At 36.8% G+C, this 23,787-nt stretch overlaps 3 protein-coding genes across 5 annotated transcripts; all 3 read left to right on the forward strand.

Moving 5' to 3' along the window:
• The first annotated feature begins 1,123 nt into the window (after window positions 1-1,123).
• c11h1orf159 (chromosome 11 C1orf159 homolog) lies at window positions 1,124-9,861 on the forward strand. 2 transcript variants are annotated; one of them, XM_053635844.1, is made up of 9 exons: window positions 1,124-1,350; window positions 1,754-1,829; window positions 2,062-2,140; window positions 3,098-3,190; window positions 5,319-5,357; window positions 5,809-5,940; window positions 6,128-6,153; window positions 6,281-6,311; window positions 8,603-9,861. In XM_053635844.1, the coding sequence occupies exons 2-9, from the start codon at window positions 1,767-1,769 to the stop codon at window positions 8,716-8,718; spliced, it is 579 nt and encodes a 192-aa protein (XP_053491819.1). In that variant the 5' UTR covers window positions 1,124-1,350; window positions 1,754-1,766; the 3' UTR covers window positions 8,719-9,861. The 2 variants fall into 2 exon arrangements, with proteins under 2 accessions (XP_053491819.1, XP_053491820.1); XM_053635845.1 differs by having other exon boundaries at window positions 1,124-1,829.
• Window positions 9,862-13,226: 3,365 nt separating this feature from the next.
• On the forward strand, window positions 13,227-19,094 carry LOC128614504 (RING finger protein 223). Of its 2 annotated transcripts, XR_008387057.1 has the most exons (3): window positions 13,227-13,807; window positions 14,625-17,394; window positions 18,975-19,094. XR_008387057.1 is itself a non-coding variant. In XM_053635842.1 (2 exons), exon 2 carries the CDS (start codon window positions 14,630-14,632, stop codon window positions 15,329-15,331), a length of 702 nt encoding a protein of 233 aa, XP_053491817.1. In that variant the 5' UTR covers window positions 13,227-13,807; window positions 14,625-14,629; the 3' UTR covers window positions 15,332-17,583. The 2 variants fall into 2 exon arrangements, 1 of the variants encoding a protein (XP_053491817.1); XM_053635842.1 differs by lacking the exon at window positions 18,975-19,094 and having other exon boundaries at window positions 14,625-17,583.
• LOC128614565 (PPARGC1 and ESRR induced regulator, muscle 1) lies at window positions 19,007-22,619 on the forward strand. The gene is made up of 4 exons (XM_053635969.1): window positions 19,007-19,247; window positions 20,130-21,626; window positions 22,242-22,352; window positions 22,493-22,619. The coding sequence occupies exons 1-4, from the start codon at window positions 19,007-19,009 to the stop codon at window positions 22,573-22,575; spliced, it is 1,932 nt and encodes a 643-aa protein (XP_053491944.1). The 3' UTR covers window positions 22,576-22,619.
• Window positions 22,620-23,787: the final 1,168 nt, after the last annotated feature.

Raw genomic sequence — 23,787 nt, forward strand, 5'->3', positions numbered from 1 at the left:
GGTTAAAAAAATGACATCTTCCTCATTAGAATCAATTTGTGTTGGTAAAAATACAAAGTTTATTACTTATAACTCCAATAAATCAACCTCTTTAATATCAAGCAAATATTTTTGGTATGAAAAAAAAATACAGCATTTGTTTCCACCAGTAAAGGTTCAAGATCCAAAGAACAGTTGATTACACAGGTGGATTCAGGTGCAGCTCCTGCTCAGCTAGAATTAAAACCTGCATCCAGAGCCGCCTGTTGTGGATTGGATTACGGATAACACACACACACACACATACACAGTTATGTAAATACCGTAAAAGGAGCCTGTATCATGAAGCTAGTTGAAGAAACTCAAGGTTACGGGATTAGTTTCGAGTTGACAAAACCAAACCAATCCCATCAGGCTATATTGGTACAATGACGCTGGTTATCAACATACTCTGTCAACTCAGGCTTTGATGTGAATTGGAGAGTGTCTTTTTGTAATCTTGTGTGGCCAAACCAGACACTGTCCTCCAAAAAAAGGAAAGGAAAAAAAATATTTTCTTACCCTCGCTTGGACCCCAAGTGCACACGGGCCCATGCCCATAATGTCCACCGGATAATCCGGCCCAGATAAAAGCAAATGAGGGTGAAATAGTAAAATTCCAATAAAAATACACACCTTTTGCGAAATTTATGCTGTTTGCATTAACACAGACAAAATGATTTTCTACAACAACAACAAAAAGAAAAATGTCCATAAGGACACACAAGGCTTATCTTCAAGAGAAAGTGAAGTAAAGTGAGTTTATAGCTGCTGTAAATCATAAAATGATAACAGGAACTAACTTTTCATTGACGTTCCACAACGTTAATATATAACTATAAATGAAAAAATGCAATAATCATTTCAAATATGTCCAGTATCAAACTAGTCCTGTGGGTCTGGATCGGTTCTTATTTAAGATTGTGTCTTAAATCACGATTTATAATGCGTGAGAAACTTCAACAAATCACACCAACAAGTCACATCCATCATCTCCTCACCTGTATGCATTGACATGAGTTCATTCATCAGCTAGGATCATTATCAAGCTCTTTTAGGTGTTGAATCGCCTTAAATAAGAGCAAATGACTTGCTTTAAGATGTGTTTTATGATTGGAACTGCAGTGCACATTTCTGATATTTGTCATGTTTGATGTTCTACTATAGCTATTCATATATAAAACGAAATATAACCAAACAACAACAACAACAACAAAAAACTGAAGTACTCTACACGTAGATAACAATCAACTTTTATTTTGGCAAATGACCTGATAAACAGGAAGTGCGCTGGTGTAGAAACGCGTTGTACAAGCTGTGATGCTTGAGTAGGTAAGTTCAGGTTTGTTTTTATCCACTGTTATAAAATGATAAATGTCTGTCTCTGTTTTATGTATTTTTTGACAGGAAATTATACGGTCTTCGAGATTCAAAACACTCGGCAAAGTAATATTAGCCACCTAGCCATACTGATATGAGATGGTAGAGTATGTACTAGCTAAATGCTAAAGTTATCCTTCACTATGTATGTCTTGGTGGTTTAGTGGGTGAAAGGATTTACTGTGGAAATAAGCGTAATTCATCATGTTAATCATTCAGACAGGTGTGATGCTGAATGTGACTTGTTCATTGGACTTAAAGCTCATCTAATGTACTAGACGTCATGGGGAGCGATATACTGTACATATGATCTTAAATCAGCACTGATTCGAACCAATATTAATCTAACCCACAGGACTAGTTTCATAATGATTAGAGTCTGCTACATCATCTGGGTTGCACTTTTTGCGTTAGAAATTCCACGAATCCAGGTATGTGTCTTGTTTTGTTTTTTGTTTTTCCTTTTAGCACATGCGAAAGTACATTTATTCAGTACATTATCCCCCAATACTGGTTTTACAATTAAGAGTCAAAGTTTTCAAATACATCTTTGTATTGAGTTAAATATTAAAGGTGTATGACCTATCACTAAATAATATGGCAAGTGATTTAACATATTAAATTGTGTGTGTGTGTGTGTGTTTGTGTTTGTGTTTGTTCTAGGCTTTACTAGGAAACCTAGATGATTGCTGTAAAAGAACACAGAAAATGAATGAAACCTGCATAAACAGCACACATTGTGGTACTCGTTTATCTGCCTTTTTTTACACACGTTCAGTTGGGATTCACATTCAGAATGCGTTTTGTTTACAATAGACGCACACGGTGTGAATGCCGTTAAGGAGGGATATAGAGGTGTTCAGTGCTGAAATTTGAGAAGTGCACTGTATTTAAAATAGCACTTAGGATTAAATGCCTCTTCATTAAAACACACTTGCACACAAGGATTTAAGTATGGAACGAAACATAATGTGTCAGGCCAGATCAAAAGATCCTGTTGTTTGTTTTCCTGTAATACTTAGTTCGTGTTATTACTTTTATTATAACATCTTTAAACAGTAATTCCTTCACTAGCGCCTCTCTCTCTCTCTCTCTCTCTCTTTAAATTAATGATGCAAAAACACATTTGTTGATTCGTTACTGAGAAACCACTTTCAGTACTGAAAGCTTTCCCATGTCAGAAATCTTAATGTTAAAGCTTTATCTCTGACTGTTACAAAGCTCTGACACTGGAGACTCCTTCCAAAAATGGTTAAAGAAACGTCTCCTCACGTCACCATATCGACGATTACAAACCATTTTTAATCTATTTATGTGGCATATCTGAGATACAAGTTGCTGTGGAAGTGTTCCTGAAACCACATGTTAGAATGAGCGCATTGATACAAACCTGTGATTTGTCTTGTGGCTGGCACTACTGTCCAAGCCAGTGTTGTATAAGACTTCTGAGCAATCAGAATTGAGAATTCCACAGTACTGTAATATTTCATGTACTATATGTGCTTTAAATGTAAACTTTTCATTCTTCATTTGATTTTTACGTATACCTTAGATTTTTACGTATTAATTTTTTTTCTTTCACTAGCTCATGGATCACCTCTCTGGTGTTTGATATTTGATGATTATAACTTTTAAGTTTGATGTATATGAATGTACAGGTCATTCAGGTCATCTAATGATGACGTTTGTTGTCCACTAGGGTGTCTCCACGTTCTGGAGAACAGCACTGTTCAGTGTGTGCAGTGTGACTCTTTAACTTCAGATCTGGAGAACTTGACACTGTGCAACACCAGTAAGTGTTGGGTGAGATGAAGGTGATATATAGTTTTTTTTTTTTCAATAATTATATTTATTCATTTCTTATTATACTTAAGTATACTTTATGCAGTTTGCACTGTACCTGAGAATAGTGTGTATGTATGTGTGTGTGTGTGTGTGTATGTGTATATGTGTGTGTATATATATATATATATATATATATATATATATATATATATATGTATGTATGTATGTATGTATGTATGTATGTATGTGTGTGTATATACAGTATCTCACAAAAGTGAGTACACCCCTCACATTTTTGTAAATATTTGATTATATCTTTTCATGTGACAACACTGAAGAAATGACACTTTGCTACAATGTAAAGTAGTGAGTGTACAGCTTGTGTAACAGTGTAAATTTGCTGTCCCCTCAAAATAACTCAACACACAGCCATTAATGTCTAAACCGCTGGCAACAAAAGTGAGTACACCCCTAAGTGAAAATGTCCAAATTGGTCCCAATTAGCCATTTTCCCTCCCCGGTGTCATGTGACTTGTTAGTGTTACAAGGTCTCAGGTGTGTTAAATTTGGTGTCATCACTCTCACACTCCGTCATACTGGTCAGTGGAAGGTCAACATGGCACCTCATGGCAAAGAACTCTCTGAGGATCTGAAAAGAAGAATTGTTGCTCTACGTAAAGATGGCCTAGGCTATAAGAAGATTGCCAAGACCCTGACACTGAGCTGCAGCACGGTGGCCAAGACCATACAGCGGTTTAACAGGACAGGTTCCACTCAGAACAGCCCTCGCCATGGTCGACCAAAGAAGCTGAGTGCACGTGCTCAGCGTCATATCCAGAGGTTGTCTTTGGGAAATAGACGTATGAGTGCTGCCAGCATTGCTGCAGAGGTTGAAGGGGTGGGGGGTCAGCCTGTCAGTGCTCAGACCATACGCCACACACTGCATCAAATTGGTCTGCACGGCTGTCGTCCCAGAAGGAAGCCTCTTCTAAAGATGATGCACAAGAAAGCCCGCAAACAGTTTGCTGAAGACAAGCAGACTAAGCACATGGATTACTGGAACCATGTCCTGTGGTCTGATGAGACCAAGATAAACTTATTTGGTTCAGATGGTGTCAAGCGTGTGTGGTGGAAACCAGGTGAGGAGTACAAAGACAAGTGTGTCTTGCCTACAGTCAAGCATGGTGGTGGGAGTGTCATGGTCTGGGGCTGCATGAGTGCTGCCGGCACTGGGGAGCTACAGTTCATTGAGGGAACCATGAATGCCAACATGTACTGTGACGTACTGAAGCAGAGCATGATCCCCTCCCTTCGGAGACTGGGCCGCAGGGCAGTATTCCAGCATGATAACGACCCAAAACACACCTCTAAGACGACCACTGTCTTGCTAAAGAAGCTGAGGGTGAAGGTGATGGACTGACCAAGCATGTCTCCAGACCTAAACCCTATTGAGCATCTGTAGGGCATCCTCAAACGGAAGCTGGAGGAGCACAAGGTCTCTAACATCCACCAGCTCTGTGATATCGTCATGGAGGAGTGGAAGAGGACTCCAGTGGCAACCTGTGAAGCTCTGGTGAACTCCATGCCCAAGAGGGTTAAGGTAGTGCTGGAAAATAATGGTGGCCACACAAAATATTGACACTTTGGGCCCAATTTGGACATTTTCACTTAGGGGTGTACTCACATTTGTTGCCAGCGGTTTAGACATTAATGGCTGTGTGTTGAGTTATTTTGAGGGGACAGCAAATCTACACTGTTATACAAGCTGTACACTCACTACTTTACATTGTAGCAAAGTGTCATTTCTTCAGTGTTGTCACATGAAAAGATATAATCAAATATTTACAAAAATGTGAGCTGTGTACTCACTTTTGTGAGATACTGTATGTGTGTGTGTGTGTGTGTGTGAGTATATGTAAAAAACAAGATAATATAAGCTGGATGGATATAGATAAATCTAGAGAGAGTACTGTCATAGGCTTTGTTGTTTTGCAAAGCATAGTATGACCACCTGTTGGGTGGTTATTTTTATTTATTTATTTATTTATTTATTTATAATTATTGTTGTTTAGGGTTTTTTTTCTCTATTAGGTTTTTATTAATTTTTTTCTGTCTCCCTTTTTACTTTATGCTAGCTGTCGACCGCACCTCAATATCCACAATAGTCAAGATAGGTAAGCTCACAGCATTTACACTTTTAGTAAGTTTTGGCAAAAATAGCATACTATTTATTTCATGCAAGTATAAAAAAAATATATAAATAAATAAAAAATAAAGGCTTGTGTATATAGCAATATTTTGAGACCATCTGGTCAGTTAATCATATTCTCTACGGTTTGCTTGACCTGGAGCTTTCAAAAGCATTTTAGCTGTTAGATCAATTACGACTCTCCAACAACCCAGATTCTGTAGCTTTGTGGATTGTTTCTCTGGATGGGAAGAGCAGATGTGGATGTGATGCCTCTGATATCATTTTACACACAATTCTAATAAATTGGGTTGTTGGCACTCTGGCCATAATACTGGAGTATGTTATTTTGTCCGATATTGTTGAATCATTCAGAAATACAACTTTTATCAATGCTGTACACAAAGTACTTTTACTTGTTTTCTTTGTATTGACAGGTGGTCCGGGTGTAGCAGCCTCTGTCCTTTTGGGCACTTTGCTGATCAGTCTCTTCCTCATTCTCTCTGTCGCCTCGTTCTTCTACCTCAAACGTTCTAACCATCTCCCCGGTGTCTTCTACAGACGCAAAGGTAATGAAATACAAATAAAGCCAAGTGATAGGATTAGACAAACACCAGAGGCTGGTATATAATAAGACAGAAATAGACACTGATTGTAAATCTTGATTTGTTGTCTGGACATTATTTATTAAGCCTTAAACCTTTTGGTTAATGTTTGGTCTAAGATGATTTAAAGTATGTTTTTACTCTCCACTAGCTTTCATATTTCAACCAACTGAAACGGTGAGCTTTTCTTAATCTTAAATAAATCACTTGGAGCTCACTTTTTGAGCATGCTATGATTTAATTCTTCAGTTTATATAAAAATGGTTATATATTAATGTCTTTTTTTTAAAAAAAAAAAAAACAGGCTGTAATGATGCCTGCTGTGTCATCCTCAGGTGAGTAAATATCTCATTTCTTATTATCTTTTGATTGTGAAATCTAAGTGTTGTGTTATCATAAGGGCTGTGACTGTGTACCAGTAAGAATGTGTGACCTAATAAGGAAATAGGAAATAATACTGTATTGTTACTTTCTTAGACTAGTAAGGATGATATCACACACATTTTAACCATGTTGACAAATGAGATATATATTACTGAAAGCTAGAAGCAATCTTAAGACAAGACACTACAGGTAGAAATGACAGTGTTAAAAAATTTAAGAGAATAGGACCAATAACATCTCTTAGACTATATAGCTTAATTAATATCACATGAGCAAGTGCTGTTGTACTGAATATCAGCACGGCTCTGATTTGCTGCAGGTAATTACAGCTGTGCCGATATTCAGTACAACAGCATGACTGTGAGTGTGATATTTTAATACAACAGATTTTATACAACAGTTCTATAAACAAGAAGCTAATATTGAGTTTCTGGTATGTCAGACACAATATGGGTAAATATTGTGTTTATTCTTGCTCGAAATTTTGCATTGAAAATGGTTCCCAAAAAAGGCATAACTGGACAGAGCTTTGCGTACTGCCATATTATTCACAATCGAAAAAACGACAGTTTCTGGATGAGCTACATCTGAAAATACTACATTGATTCTTCAAAACTTTGACAAGTGTTGAACTTGTTTATAGTAGGGAAAAATTGGGGTAATTTTTTTTTTTTAGATAACATGTATAGTCTTTTCTTGTTTCAATAAAAAAAATATATATATTCCAACAAACTGTAAAAGCCCCCTTTTGCGATTACATGGACAACAATAATCCACTATTAACCCGATTAAGACAATACTCTGATGAAACTACCATGTAAACAGCTATTTTTAATTACCGTAATCCGATAAAGGTCATACTCGTAGTAAACACAAATCGAATTCGAACATGTTTAGTATTCTTATTTTAGTCGCATTATCGACGTGTATAACAGACATGTAAACACCTTAATCACACTATTTATGTCGTGTGAGAGTTTTCACCGCATGTTGCGACAGGACACGATCACACACGGCAGTGCTCAACCGTTTTACGGCAAAAAAGAGAGCACGGCTGCATCCCAAACCGCATACTTGCCTACTATAGGACTGTAGTAGGAGAAATACATGTATCTTGGCTACTATATAGACGGCAAGTACGCGGTTTGGGACGCATTCCATGGCTTCAAGCAGTTGTCTATTTGCACGTATAGCATGACAAATAATTAACCGCACTTGAAACGTTCGTAAAAAATTTTTTTATAAAAACACCCAAAACTGTATACGGTACCATAACGAAGACCAACTGTATGTTGATACGTGAAATTCTGGAGGGACGTCAGGGCACGGTGACGTAATGACGTGTGCTGTTAATCGAACTGTGTTCGATAAAATGTAAAACGGGTACATGAGGAGTATTCTAAAAGCGACTCATGTAAACACCTTAATCACATTGTTGTCTTACTCAGATTAAGGTCAATAATTAGATTACTGCTGTCCATGTAAACGTAGTCAATGTCTGCATGGTGAAATAAACTCTCAAATTCTATTTATCTAAAGACAGGATTTTTTGTTTGTTTGTTTTAATGATTATACATGTATACGAAGCCAGATTAGATTTGCATGAATGTGCATTTTTGAAAAGCATCAAATGCATGATATTTGTAAGAATATCAGCAATCAACTGGCAAAGATTAATTGTGTAAACACGGCTAGCTAACTAATGTCAGAATAAAACCACCGTGCTCAGATGCAGTTCTAGGGACGGTGGGGGCCCCAGGCAGTAAAATGCAAAGGATCTTCAAGAATTTTATTCCCATTTATTGCCATTATGTTACCCAGCTTCCTTTATAGAGCATTAGAAATCCACAAAGAAAAGCATTTTAGAATGTAATTATTTTCATTTTCTTAGTTTTGAGATTATACGTGTTCATTGAGTTCATGAAGGCTTTCGGAGGCCCCTCTCAAAACTCAGGGCCCCAACAATCGCCTGCTTTGCCTGTCCTGTAGTTATGCCTCTGACAATGCTTGAGTGTGATTTTTGGCCGTAAAAGTAGCCGTTTAGCTGCTATTCAGTGAGAGAAAATGAGCCTATGTCAGTTAGGAGACAAGAGTTTTTAATACCAGAAAATGATGAAAACTAGGATGTTGTATGGTAATTCTCGGCCCTAGTTGTCACTTGAAAATAAATGTCAATAGGCAAGAAGTGTTTTGAATTGGGTGGATGGAAAGAGTTATTTTGTTAATTTGTTGAAATTTGCAGTGCGCAAACCGAGATACGTCAGGAGAGAACGGCCTTCATCAGCCGCAGCAGTTGGCAGCAGTGCCACCATGCCAGTGGGACACATAACAAAGGTGTATAATGTAACCATCCAGTAGAGATAAGCTACAGAGAGGAAGAGGCAACACCATTTATGAGTAGTAATGTTTACGTCATCTATTCTCCTTTTTTTTTTCTTTTTTTTTTAAACTTTAGTGGGCTAAAGTGGTCTTTTTTATGTAGCCTCTTTGTACACAGATTCTCATGTTTCCTTGTTTGCACAGAAAAACACTTTTTTCCCTTCCAATTCCTATTTCTTTTCTTAAAAGACTAGAATGCATTGTGGAGAATATTTTATTTTTAAGATCCTACTTCTAGTTATTTTCTTAAAATTTGTAAGTTAAATATTTATTATCAGTATGTATGTGTCATACCTTTTGGCCTTGAGTCTGAAAGAGTTCCTTAAAAAGACATAATATTTGCACATTAGCTGTTTTCCCTATTTCTGGGCCAAATAGCAGCCATCATCTTTTTTAGAGTGTTTGACCACCTTCTTTTAGAATAAACAGATTAGATGTATTGTTGGGGGGGAAAAAATAAGTTGAGTCATTTAGGGGCTTAAGTTTTGCAGTTCAATGTCAGCCTGAGGATGATGCCTAAAGTATTCAGAAAACTTGCCAAATTGTGTAAATTTTATACCCTTGTATGAAGGATTGTATGCACACCTTTCCATATAATTGCCATGGGCTGTTTTGGGGTTCTTTAAAGCACCAACTAATAACATAAGGGCACTCATAGTTTACTTATGATCCCCTCTGTTAAAGCACTAGATTTTAGCCAAATAACGAGCTTAGGGTCAAAAAACAAAACAAATTTTCATTGCACTATTATATAAAAGAACATTTACCTTCTCTGTTGGATCAAAAAAAGAATAGCGAATCACTAATGCTTGTATTCGTCATGTTAATTTGCCACAGAAACACAGTGAAAGATTTTGAATGTTTGTGGTGCTGTTTATTGATTGTACCAATGAAGTGCCAAAAAGAGGCAGTATACACTGTGTTGTCATGGGTAAGGCCTTAAAATGTGAACTGTTGAATTTTGGAGATATCTATTGGTAGTATTATGAATATTTATACAGTAGATCACAGCATCCAAGCAGTCTTGTCTGTATTTGCTTTTATCCCTTTTTCTAATTTAAGTTTTATATCTTCTAGTTGTGGTTTTCTTTACGATTTGATAGCAGTCGGTTTTGATGTCTACTACCTAACCTTCTGTAGTCATTGGAATGATTGAGTTCTCAGTTTGCTGGTTGAATAGTAGCAAAACTGAATGAAATTTTGTGGGAAGCATAGTAGCTGATTGTAAAGAACCTTAAAGTTTCTAATACTGTTTTATTAGCTGTTGTGCAGCGACTGGAAACCATATACAGGTTGTTTATGTATTGGAGGTGTATAGATCTATGATGCTGTATTCTTTATATGTTGGTGCTCTACTTGTAATAAATGTTAAGTAATGTTTAAAGAAATAAGACCTTCATTTATTTTGTTTAATCAACAGGTTACAGATTCAGTGCCTAACGTCATTAAGTCACTGTTGTCTAGCACATCGTGATGACCTGCTGTGCTATTCTGGTGCTGCGCATTGGATTCCTATTCATTTCCTCCTCCAAGAAAGTTTGAGGAATGAAAAATGGATTTTGTGTGGAATAAAAGTGGGTTAGGGGGAAAAAAAAAAAGAGTTGTTCAGGAACAAACTATTTATTAGAAATATGTTGCCAGTTAGTATTGAATTAAAGGTTTGATCTAGGCTATTATTTATGCATTATTTATCTAGCTAACGTTGTTGTTTCAGATGTTTAGCATAGAATGGTAAACATTAAAACATGGTACTGAGAGAAATGTTAAAATCGAAAATATTTCCTCAGTTACTTCAGTCTTGTCTTACGCTGAATTTACTTCATGAGGTTACAGAGGAAAAGTGCTGCCATTTGAATTCCCCTCATGAATATAAGCTGGAAAATGTTTTAGGACAGACATTTTAAAGGACTTTTTGAACACTATTTTTAATGTTCACTAATGTAAACTCCAAATCAGGGAATTCAAAGACAGTTCTGTCTCTGGTCAAGGATGTGTTTTTATACACTTTTCATTTATGTATTACAGGAATATCTGGATTTTAAGACCGAGCGGGAAAGCCGTTTGGTGAACTTTGATCTCATATTCAGCTCAAAACAAAAACACTTCCGTAAAATGCACCATAAAGTCAGCGTGTCCAGAAATAAAGCTTTTAATCAGTGCTTTTTGTTTTCTGCCATGAGATGCAGACTAAACTGAATAGACCAAACAGCTATGTTGTATGTAAAATAAGAGAATTTTGTGGAGTAGTTCCAAACCTGAATAAACCTCTCATATCATGGCAGAATGGCAAACATAGAGCATCTTCTTAATAAATACATGGGTTCCTATAACAGCATGAGCAGAAGTGGCTTATTCCTCTCATACCACAGCAATTTCCAACAGGTTTTATTTGAATTAATTAAAGAACATGTCACACTTCATGTGTTTTTACTTGCATTTAATGTTGTGGAATGTCTGAGACAAGTTTAGTGCCTGTTATGAATTACATCATAGCAGCTACTGTATAAACCGTCGTCCCCTCACCAGCCTAAAAAACACCCCACTGCTTATGTTACAGAGAAACCGGAAAGGCTGCTGTCGGTTGCAAAGCACGAGACACCCGAGAGTCCTTTCAATAAATATTTAATAAACGCATCCTCACAAGAGGCTTGGCCACATAAATGATGACACATTTATTATTGTTTTTATTGTCATGCTTAGATTATGGGGAGTGTCTACCATGTGAGTTTTGAGAATTAGCCGTTACTATAGAAACGGTTATGTATTGGAACCAGCACAGTGAGATAAACATTGCAGCCGGCACTACTGTCAGAGCTCTGCTGTTGTAGAAAATGAACACTTTCTGGCCAATCAGATTGAATTGAATTGATAATTCAACAGAACTGTGGTATAAAACATGTCAAATAACACAATTTAAATTAATTAACATATGCCATGTGTTCATAAACGTTTTAAATAATAAAATGCATAGTCCTGACTATTGAGACTAAAAGGTTTACTTTGTATTAATTAGTAAGTATAATATCATTGATAGAAATATTTTTAAAAGTCAGATATTCCTATGCCCACATATACAGTTGTGTGAAAAAATAAGTACACCCCACGGAAATTGTTGGACCAGCAAACATTTGATCATCTTTGAAACGGTGGGTATTAATAAAGCTAATACACTCTATCAAATGACACATACATTTGACATTTTGAAGTAATTTCCAAAATTTAAAGTAATAAAAAAAAAACAGATTAGTCACATTGAAAAGGTAAGTATACCCCTACATTTATCACAATTTGAAATCCATACAATTACAATCAGATGTTCAAGATTGGGTGCCAGTGATTAGAACCTGCTTAGGGAGTGCAAGTGGAACCTGTCTTTATTTATACCCCTCTCATACCTAGTATCTGGTGTTTCCTTTGGTTTTGAGATGTGGTGTGTCATCATGCCAAGATCTAAAGAGATCTATAAGGCTTTCAGAAAAAAACAAAAAGACTACATTAAGCATATGGGGAAAAATATAATCTTGCTAGGATTGTATGTAATATATATCTCAACGACCACTTTGTTAGGACCACCTGTACACCTGAACATTCAAGCAATTATCCAATCAGCCAATCATTTGGCAGTAGTGTAATGCAGTTGAAAATTGGAAAATGACGATGTTTTTCCAATTTTCAACTGTCCAGTTTCACCAAGTCTGTGCCTAGACCTACTGTAGATTCCTGTTCTTGGCTGACCGGAGTGGAACCTGATGTAGTCTTCTGCTGTTGTAGCCCATCCACTTCAAGGTTTTGTGTCCTGAGATGCCTTTCTGTTGACCACGGTTATAAAACAGCTCAAAACAGTCTGGCCATCCTCCTCTGAATGCTCTCATCACAAACTGTTGTTTTCCCAGGAGCAGTTTCTGAAATAGTCAAACCAGCCCATCTGGCACCAACACCCATGCTACAGTCACTGAGATCACATTTTTCCCTGCTCTGATGTTGATGTGGATATTAACTGAAGCTCTTGACCTGTATCTGTATGATTTTATGCATTGTGCTGCTGCCACATGATTGGCTGATTTCATGAATATGCATGTGTAAAGGCATTCCTGATAAAGTGCGTAAGAATGTATGTCTTCAAAATAAGTGCTTATTTTGTCTTTTATCTGGTCTCAAGCCATTACAACACCATTTATTATTTCCAGATACTTGATGTATAGTATCTTGGGAAAGATGATTCAGGGAAAGGGTGTTTTTATTCTTGTAAATGCCTGGATAGGGTTTGAATAATGCCCTCATTTCCTCAACTGATAGATTTTATTGTGGTGAGTTATCAGTACTGTAGTCTAGTGGGAAATTAAGTAGAATGCTATCACTGTAAACAGAATAATCATTTACCAGTGGGCTGTGATATGCAACCAATATTTGTCACACAATTTTTAGACTTTGTGTATCAAAATACACTGAACAGCATGAAATTCCAACAAACTGTATCCCCTAATAGTCAGCGATATCCAATAAGAGGAGAATCTGAAGTAATTCGACAGTGATATTCTTAATTATAATCTTAAAATGGTACAATCTAATAGGTTGGAAAATATTACCTGAGGGAATGTCATTTAATTCAGCTTAGTCATAAAAAAAATGATACAGAAGTGCTTTGTCACCCTTATTGTGCAGTATATTAGTACCAGTGTGTGTGTGTGTGTGTGTGTGTGTGTGTGAACGCCCCGCTGTTTGTATTGTCTGCCTTATCAGTTCCTGAAAGTCCTTCCTTCTTTCTTGCTTCAAACATGTTTGTTCTCAAGTCTGCAATAGGATTGAGGTTACTGAATCATAGGAAGGTAACGAGACAGGTAAGGCAAAGTTTCTTAGTGGAGAGGCGTCACAATTATAGCGTCACAGTCCTGTTCATATCACATACGCACACAGTAGATAAAGTGTAGGAACAAAATAGTGGACAGAAGGAGCAAGCTTGTTAGATGATCTTATGCAGTGAGACAGACCTGTTTGGCAAATTTCGAAACAAAACAATTCCACGGAATTTGTTCCAAGGGACTTACGCAGCGTTTTCTAATCTCTAATGGTAAGATCATGTTCTGACAGTATGCACTAAATAATAATGTAGTATGCTCTAATGATACAATGTTCTGCAAAAACTAGTTGAATGTAATTACATTTAAATAAATTAAATATCAATAATGGTTGAATGATGTTTTGATAATATATAACACAAAATAATCATATTGTAAATGGTGTTGTTGGCCAGCAATGCAGCAAGAACTAGTTAGATTTTTGGAATTTATTTATTTATTTATTTATTTATTTTAAAGCTATCATGTACTTTGTTTTATACCTGCCAGCAAATATTCTATTTCCTGAGAGAACAGAACAAAGAACAGCTGTTTAACAAAATGTTCCTTTTAGCATCGAGACCTTTACCAATATGGGACTCATCTTCTATGACATTTGTTATAAAATAAAAATGTTAACAAAATATCAACTTTAAAATAAGGTTTGTTCTACATGTAACTACATTCTGTAACTAATCTATTTTACGACTCGATTTTCTAAACAAAGTGATTCAACAATTAATCACACAAGTAGGATTATATGTAAATTTAAGGTAAATATAATATACATTTGGTCGGTAAATGACATTTTCACCTATATCGCTGTGATTGTATGAACTCGCAGTTATGCTTGCTTAATATCATAAGGAAAGTAAAGAAAAGGTAAAAGAGAGAAAAAAAAACGATCATTAATCTGAGAACTTTATTCTACTGACTTGAGTGCTAAATAAATAGGTAGTGTTCAAATGAGTCCAATGTCATTTAATATATGAGGGGAAAATGCATTTATGTTACACTGAAACAACTGATCAATTCACTGATCAATTTTAGGTTCCATGCCTATTTGTATAGAAGACAACAAGATGCAGGAACCTGAAGTATTACCAACAACAACGTCCGATGCAACATCAGACACACCAGAGACAGCTCTCCCTAAAGATGCGGACCAAGTCTGGGATACAGCTCCAGAATGTTCCATTTGCTTCACCGCATATGATAACACCTTTAAGACACCTAAAGTTCTGCTGTGCAATCACACGTTCTGTTTGGAGTGCCTGTCTCGCTTTGTCGCTGTTTTACCAGAACAGAAAGGCACCCAGATTACCTGCCCCCTTTGCAGACAACCAACTTCTGTGCCTGAAAATGGTCCACCAGCTCTGGCTACCAGCCTGGAGGTTCTGGGGCAACTACCCATCCACCAGCAGCAGGAGGAACATGTATGGCTAGATGGAAAGAGGCTCTGCTACACAAATCCACAGACACCCAGTGATGTTTGCATCGACATTGGGGGTAGCAAGCAACAGAACGAGAACAGACAGGAGGAAACAGAGACTAATAGGAGCATACTGGGGAGGTGCACAGGTCTGTTCAGAAGGTGGCAGCGACTACTGATCTTCCTACTGGTGTTGGCCATACTGCTCATCATAGTCATCTGGCCCATCCAGTGCATCTTCAGCCGGGGTTCGACAGCAGGCTGCTTTGAGAGGCAGAATGAGCATGTGACTATCTTCCCTACAGCTTCAACCAGCAAAAATTGATGAATATTTCCAGGATTTAATTCTTCTGGTGAACCTGCAGCGAGGTTGAGTTTTGGATTTAAATGCAAACTCAAAGACTGTGCCATAGACATGTAAAGATTGCAATTCCCCAATAATGGATTGCTACATCCTGGACATTGTGTACTCTGCCATACAGCTTAAGCTGAAATTTTTGGGAGATTCATCTATATTTTTCATAGCAGTCTGAAAAAAATAGAAGATTAATATTGCTGCTAAAATCAACTGGCCCAAAAATCTAACAAACTATTATCGACAGATGAGGGATGCTTTGGTTGAAACCTTAAATTGGATTGTCTGGTGTAACTAACTGTTATGACAAAACCTCAGTCATTTGAAGTTGCTAACTTTGCTGATGGAAATCAATATTATAATTCAGATTTTGAACAAATATGGAAAATAATAATACAGGTACAGCAAGAGTTGCTCTATGTATTATACAGTAAATATACAGAAAATGTTATTCTGCTTGGGACTGTACCACAGGTTGTATGCACTTTCCATTTCACTGTATTTGAACTATGAATAAAAAACATTTTTAATAAAAAAAAAAAAATTAATTAAATAGCTACCCCCATGGACAGGTGTACATAAGGACAGGATATATTCACTATTTTGAATTGATCAGAGCAATCCTAAGAACGTCTGTATTATACACTCTACATTAATATTTATAATTACAGCATTTATCCAGAATGACTTACAGCAGTGTTGTGTAGTCTCCGTGGAAAACTCCCTCACACTAGCACAAATAGCACCCTGTGTAAGAATATTAATCTAAGACCATGTAAATGAGAAAGTAGAGTGTATAGTATAGGATCTAGTATTTTTACAGTTAGTCGTTTAGTTTACTTCATAGTAATCATTTTATTGTTCAAGTTGCAGTTTAATGCTTTTAGTCAGTGAAATTTATTTCATCACCTTGGTGCCAATACAAAAAAAAAAAAAAAGAGTCTTGATTTTTGTGTCTTCCTTGTGTCTCGAATGATGACGGAGCCAAGTTGAGTCATGACTCAAGCCGTAGGTTTGAATGATATGTTACTAAGAAGTATGTTCCAGATTCAAGAACAAACACTACTGTAAGCAAACCCAAGGGTACATGACTGATAAGTCATGCTATTTTATTAAATCACAATATTTTGCCTCCAATGTGCTCCTCCTTCAATCCATGTTTTTTTTCCCATTTTCTAAAAGAAACTATATAAACAAACAGTACCTGCCCAATTACATACTTACAAAATGATACGTTAGGTAGTATTATCTATCAGGTCATGTCACTGCTTTAAAAATATTTCTGAATGGTCAGTGTGTAGAAATGGAAATGCTCCAGGTTGTGTTATGTATGTACTAAACTGCTGACTGTGTCGTAGAGGCCCTATGCTACACAGAAATACCTTGCTATTTATAATAACATTACTCTCATAACTTTTTATTATTGACCTCAATAACAATTCCGTTTTATTTGGACTTGTATCACCAAGGAAATAAAACCATAAAAATACAGTTCCTGTGAAAGTCATGACACTTACACTCTCCTCCTCTTTTTATGTTAGTTGATGTAGGGTAATTTGGATTTGGAGATAAAAATGCATAAAAATGCATTTGCATCAGGCTCAGAGAAATGTCTCCCTTTATATCAGTTGTACAGTTTAGTTCAAATCACTAAGTATCTAGTTGTAACTGCACTGAAGTGAAAGGCTACTAAAGAATAAATGAAACAAATGTTTAGAAATACAAGTTCCCCCATTAAATATTGGTGGACGGTAGGAACTCAATGACTGAGCCATTCTGTTTAATAATAATAGATCAATAAAGGATCAATTTTGTTTTTCCTGACAAGCACTATTCAAGCGTTCATAGCGTAACACTGGATATGGCAGCACACATGCAAACCTTCATGTGACCAGAGACACGGCTCTATTTATAACAGAGCGAGACAGAGGCCCCGTGTTCCATTATACAAGGGCAGTGCGAACGCCGTTGACAGCGCCATGCCAACCTTGGGCAATGTTCAAGTATTTGGGAAATATTACTTACACCTAAAGGTAAGGCAAACAATCCAAACAAACATAATGCTCAACAACCATAATGTCACTAAAGAAAAAGATAGCCGAGTACTGTATACATTTTATTTTCTTTTGACGATTAGGTGATTTTTATTTTAGTGGTTTTAAGTGCTTGTGGCTGACTTGACCCGTGCAGTGTGATCTTGCTGTATTAGCATTGTAAGTGCATAAAAAGCTTAACTTAAAATACATATTAAAATACATAGCCATGTGAATGAAATAAGTACACGCCAGTCAAATGTCTGCGTGTCCAAATGTCAAAAAAAGCCAACACTTTTCATGGGGTGTACTTATTTTTTCACGTCTGTACAGAGAGCTGACAGACATCGGATTTATTAGGAACTAATGCATTTTACTGACAAAGAGCCATATCAAATGACGCAAATCAAAGGGGATAACTAACATTTAATTAAGTGTGAACTCATACGCATCTACGCCCAGGTTGAGAAAGATGAAAGCATTGTTATCAGCATAACTGAATGTTTCACACAGACCAAAAAGCCTGCTGAAGGCAGCTGTGTTAAGGTTGCACTGATTCACAATGTAAACACTGCACCCATTTACAGTATGTGGTTAAATGGTTTGAACATACTGTATGTTGTTACTCGAGCATACTGTACTACACGCATAAAAAAGAAACTTTTTAGAGGAAAAAAAAAAAATGCACTCATTTTACAGGAACTAAAAATACAATGTCACCCATTGTTACACATGTATAACCACAGTAGTTTTTTTATTACATTATATCGCATGCAAGAGCTCCAATCTGATGTACACTGAAGCAATAAAAGGCAACAAAAACTACCCTTTTCTTGAGAATCTTCATACCATCAGAATTAATTTCTCAACTATTCTCTCTGAACTCAGAAACCTAGGGATGAATGTTTTGCTTTAAACATCTACTCAATTTGAATAGCGACTGCTTTCACTTGCTCCTACATCAGAAGCATGATGCTTGCTTAAAAAAAAAAAAGGACTTTCACTGGTACAGCAAGAGAAACATAAAAAAAAAAAATCCCAATTATCTTATATGCCTTTACCAAAAATGTAATATGAGGATTTGTTACTGGTTTGCCTTTGGTCAGGCTTGTTTTTCTCGCCTGATAGCTGCTGAACCATGCTGAACATCTGCCAAGCTGTTGGGACATTTTCCATGAATGCAGCTTGCTCTCGAGTCACCTTACAGTCCCAGGAGACTCGGTTCCAGATACGAAAGAAACACTCACTGTATCACTGTTGTAAATCTGAAATACTAGATTTTGATCAGGGCTCCATCTCCATTTCTGCGTAGCTGTCAAATAGTAGACAAATGTGTATTATATTTTACTAAACATAAAAACTCAAACTGCCCTTTAAAAATATCCATTTTAAAACAATTCCATCAGGTGGTTTTAGGACAGATTTGATATTGTGTTTACAGAACGTATACGATATAAAAAAACTAACCTTTTGACTAAATTTTACTGTTCGTTGTACAATGAATACTTTGGACTGCATTTCACTGATAATTCATACGCTTACTAGAAACTGAAAAAAAATATACATTACCCTGTTTGCAGATGCTGAATCATGCTGTGTAAACTCCCTTGTCATGGATGACTTAGAGCACAGTGTTGTAATAGCAGAGCGAGACTGGGAGAGTTTTTATGAAGAGAGTGAGGAATGCTCTATTCAACAGGCACGGCTTGCAAGCCTGGATGATTCAGGCTTCAGTGACACAGATGATGAGAAAAATTCCACTCAAGAGCCTGTTTTCGATCTCCAGATCAAGCCTGACAAACCAAATAAGGAGCCTGATGCTACAGCATTGACCCAGAGTGAAGATGATGACTGTAAAGCTGAAAACCCCTCAGACGAACCTAGATTCTTAAGTTATGAGACGGACAAAGAGAGATCTGCTGAGCAAACCGCAGAGGTCAATCTGAATGATGTTTCAACCGCATGTGCATGCTTGACCACAGATAGCAGTGTAGGTGTTAACGACGGCATTTTCACCCATCCGCGACATACTGCCTCATATATAAAAGATTTCAGAAAGCATAATGAAAGGCGCAGTCAGGATAAGTCATGTCAAGCAATTGGAGAGCCAATCACATCCTTCCCATGTATTCAGGATGCCGAGCATGTCGGCAGCTCAGGAGAAACAACTCTGAAGGTTTCGGAAAGTTTAACAACTCCAAAAAAAGAGAAAGAACGTTGGTTTGTCACAGTAAATGACAGTCCGGGAATGCTAAGAGTAAAGTCTGGCCAAAAAAAAGCAAGCAAAAAAAAAACTTCTAGAAAGCTACTCCAAGAGAGCATAGTAACAGAAAAACAGTGCTCCATCTCAAATAATAAGAAAGATGACGAAGGAGAAGCAATGAAAGATGAACAAATATTACAGAATGAATTCATGCAACCTCTCCAGACATATTCGGAAAGTATTTACTTTAATCCATGTCCTAGTCATTTTAGTGAAGAGGTTTTTTTAGGCTCATGCAATAATCAAGAAGTAGTTTCATCTCCCATGAAAGAACCTGAAAAGGAAGCATTTGAAAAATCCTCTATTCCACAAATTAACTGCACTTCAGAAGCATCATCATTTATTGCGGAAGAGGAAAACATAATTTGTGCGTTTAATTTTAAATGCAAAGACAATTCAGATGTTCCTACAGAAACCTTAGAAAACAACCCCATTGCTTCCCTGAATTCTCCTTCCCCATTAATTCTCACAGATAGTACACGATTACAAAGTGAATCTCTAGTAAACGAACAAAGCATAGCCAACAAACCCAAAAGTAACACACAAGTCACCACTCCAGATCACCCAATGACCAACAATTTAAGCCATAAAGATCCTGAAGATACTCGAGACAATGGTTCTACATTAATTCTGGAGGTGTGTTCAACAACTACTCCTTTAGAAAAGATACAAGAGCAAGAGTATCCAACAGAAATGCAGGAAGAATTGAAACTGCCCTCGCAGGAGGCACAGAATCGGAAGGAATCACAGAAGGAAAGTCTTGAAGCAGCTGTAGATCCAAATTGCCCAATATATGCACTTTCATCTTTTTGGGATGAAGTGGAGAAGTTGACAATAAATGACATTTTACATCTTAGATCAGCTCATAACAGGTCTCCTATGAGCGGAAGTGTAATTACTGAGGACAGCGATGTCCATCTTGAAGAGAAAGGTCTGCTGACTTCTAAACAGGATAGCGTGCAAGAAAGTAGCTTGATGGATGACTCGGCAGACTCTGACTATTTCACGCATGTAGATGAATCTAAACCAGACCGTTCAAGTTGTGAACTCTCTAATCTCTCTGATTTTGATGAGGAGTTTCTACAAATACTTAACAGAAGTCCTAGTCCTGAGCCTCAACATGTCAAAGAACAGACTAAAAAAGTTAAGTCTACATACATGCCAGGCCATGAATTTGATCCAAATAATGCGAGTGAATCTCTAGACATTCTAAAAAAAAGTCATCAGGATGGAATCCCACATTATTTGTATTCAGCTATAGAGGTACAGAGCTTATTTTTTACATCTACTCAGGACAGTAATGGGAATCCTTTTAAAATGGAAGTCATCAGGAAAACACCTGTTTTATCATTTGACAATACAGCAGATAATCAATCCATTTTAAGTTGTTCAGAGATTTCGACTAAGGACATTAATGGAGCTGGTTCCTCGGACAGACTCAGCAGCACTGCTGTCTCATTTCCATTCGCAGAGAACTTGTCTGTAGGTGAGATGTATGATGATTTTTTCTCAAACTTTGAGGTTGGGAATTTTCTCTTTCCTTCAACCCAAGATAAGACTGTTCCCATCTTCTCTGTCTCACGCTCAGTGGTGAGAGATCTGGTGTTCCCTGTGGTGGAGGACCTCGAATTTGACCCAGATTTTGAAGAAGATAATATGCCAATAAGGGACACGACTTGCTTCGACAGCCAACCGGAAATGTCTACTAGTCCCCCGGGAATGCCAAACCTGTGCTTTTCCATGAGCCAAAGAGGAAACTGGAGTAGTCTTTTCTCTCTGAGAAGAATCAGATTTACAGGAAAGGGGAGCACCTGGCACCACAAAGTCAGCTCTTGGATTTTCCCAAAAGAAGCAAAAAAGGCAACATCATATGTCTCAAGAGCCCAACAAATAGCACCACCCATGCAAGTGGAGAACAAATCCCTCCTACAACTGGCAGAGCCACAGAAGCATGCTGTACTTATTTCAAGTAAGTAACAAATAAACCGTCATCTATTTGCAGTTTTCACATCTAAAATTCTGTTTAGGATTTTCCGACATCGAGATATATATTTTAAGGCATTTATTATTATTATGAGAAGGTTACATGCCTCAGGCCATGACCACAAATATCGGTGCAAACAGTAATGAAGTCAGTTTCACTGATCAGCAACATAATGCCTCGGAAATAAAATATTTCAAAGAGCATAATGAAAGCTTGCAGTGAGGATAAATCACGTTAAGCCATTGGAGAACTAATCACATCTTTCCCGTGTATTCAGGATACCAGGCATGTTGGCAGCTCAGAAGGAGAAACAGTTTGAAGGTTATGGAGAGTTCAGAAAGTCTATAAAAGAGAGAACAAATGGTAGTTTGTAACATTAAATCACAGCCATGTAATGCTAAGAGTAAAGTCTGGCCAAATAAGGGATGTAAAAGGAAAAGCCGTAGGAAGCTAGTCCAACAGAGCGTAGCAACCGAAGGCCTGTGCTCTGTCTCAAATAATTAACTAAGAAAAGGGAGACGAAATGAAAGACAGACAAATAGTACAGAATGAATTCATGCAACTCGTGTTAAATATAATATTCTAATAATTGTCTTTCAGAAGACGTTCTCTTTTCTATAAAGCAGGCAGACATGTGCCTGGTTTGTATTGCGTTTGCTTCCTGGGTATTGAAATCCTCTAATTCACAGTCTACAGACATGTGGAAAACAGGTGTGTTAAAACATCATAAACAATACTATATGACAATACTGATACCGTATGTTAATACATCAATACAAGAAGGTATTTCAGTGCATTATAATATGTTTAAAACCTTTTTCTGTTATTATCACTTCCTTCTCAATTTCCAGCTCTCCTGGCAAATGTAAGTGCAGTCTCGGCCATCCAGTACTTGCGGAAATATAGAAGAGGACAGATCTGGGATGATCCATGATGTCTTTTCCAAAAAGTTCTCAGAAGGGACCAGTAAAAAAAACAACAACAAAGGGTTCATTTTGCACAAATTTATACCAAGTACAATATAAAATACACACTGCATATGTCAGCCATTGGGTTGCATGTCATATATTGTACTTTAGTTTATCAGAAGTTTGCCATTTTTAAAATGATAGCAAAGAAGATAGAGCAAATCCATTGTTTTCTAACATTCACCATATTGTTAAAGTATCATTTATTCAGAGAGATATTAGATTGATGTGGACCAGAAGAGCACTAGCAAGTTTATGTCAGAAATATTTTCAATATACAGTATGCTGAGCATAAGTACACTGGGTATATACTTGTGATTAACAGATTTTTGTTGAATTGAATTGAATTTCCCCTGCAATAGTAAAAAGTCCAGACTATATAATCAAAGAATCAAAGACTTTTTATTATTGCAGGCTGAAATAGTTTTCCTGTCAGTTGATCTTCTGTTCTTCCTGCTTGGCCAGGATACATTTGAAAATGTCCTTCTCCTAGTGCTTTTCTCCACATATATTTCCAACTTTTAGAGAGACTGCACATCTGAGTTTTTATTTTTGAATTTCTAAAAGATGGTGACTATTGTTGCAGTCATGGGGAGTAACTGGGTGGTGATTTTTTTTTTTTTTTTTTAATAAACAATTCTCTGTCAGAATTATTTCAGGCATTTTTTTTTTTTAATTATTCTGACAAATTTCTGTCTTGTAAATTATGAACTTTTAAAATAACATTTGATGCTGAAACCACAAGTTTCAACACCAATGTAGCCCAATTACATTATATTCAACTGGATACAGCATTAGTAGTGCAAAATCATGCAAAAGAAGAGTAAATTTGTCTTTTTAATCACCAGGAACAATTTGTTACTGAATGTTAAAGGAAAACTCCACCTTGAAACACAAATATGTTTATATTCAAATATTTGTGATGTGCTTAATGATTATGGTGCTAATTTGTTGGTTGGTGATGTATTTTTGTATTGTTATTCCCATTAGTTCTCTGCGCTCTGACGGCAGGGGGACATTGATGACGCTGTTATAATGGTGCTTAATAGGAGAAAAATGATCAACAATCTCAAACAAAATCTAAAAAAAAAAACTTATTTTCACTCAGCAGTGACTTTCACCGTCATATTAATGAGAAATCCAACACAATGGTGTTGACAGCAGTATTAAACCGATAG

Source organism: Ictalurus furcatus, chromosome 11, assembly GCF_023375685.1.
Source record: "Ictalurus furcatus strain D&B chromosome 11, Billie_1.0, whole genome shotgun sequence".
NCBI lineage: Eukaryota > Metazoa > Chordata > Actinopteri > Siluriformes > Ictaluridae > Ictalurus > Ictalurus furcatus.

Excerpts from the sequence above, each read along its gene's own strand:
- LOC128614565 (XM_053635969.1), top strand. The coding sequence starts at position 19,007 with ATGGATGACTTAGAGCACAGTGTTGTAATAGCAGAGCGAGACTGGGAG. Across the intron at positions 19,248-20,129 it reads CCAGAGTGAAGATGATGACT|ATAGTACACGATTACAAAGT; the intron begins GTAAAGCTGAAA and ends TAATTCTCACAG. Across the intron at positions 22,353-22,492 it reads TACAGACATGTGGAAAACAG|CTCTCCTGGCAAATGTAAGT; the intron begins GTGTGTTAAAAC and ends CTCAATTTCCAG.
- c11h1orf159 (XM_053635845.1), top strand. The coding sequence starts at position 1,767 with ATGATTAGAGTCTGCTACATCATCTGGGTTGCACTTTTTGCGTTAGAA. Across the intron at positions 2,141-3,097 it reads CATAAACAGCACACATTGTG|GGTGTCTCCACGTTCTGGAG; the intron begins GTACTCGTTTAT and ends GTTGTCCACTAG. Across the intron at positions 5,941-6,127 it reads TGTCTTCTACAGACGCAAAG|CTTTCATATTTCAACCAACT; the intron begins GTAATGAAATAC and ends ACTCTCCACTAG.
- LOC128614504 (XM_053635842.1), top strand. The coding sequence starts at position 14,630 with ATGCCTATTTGTATAGAAGACAACAAGATGCAGGAACCTGAAGTATTA.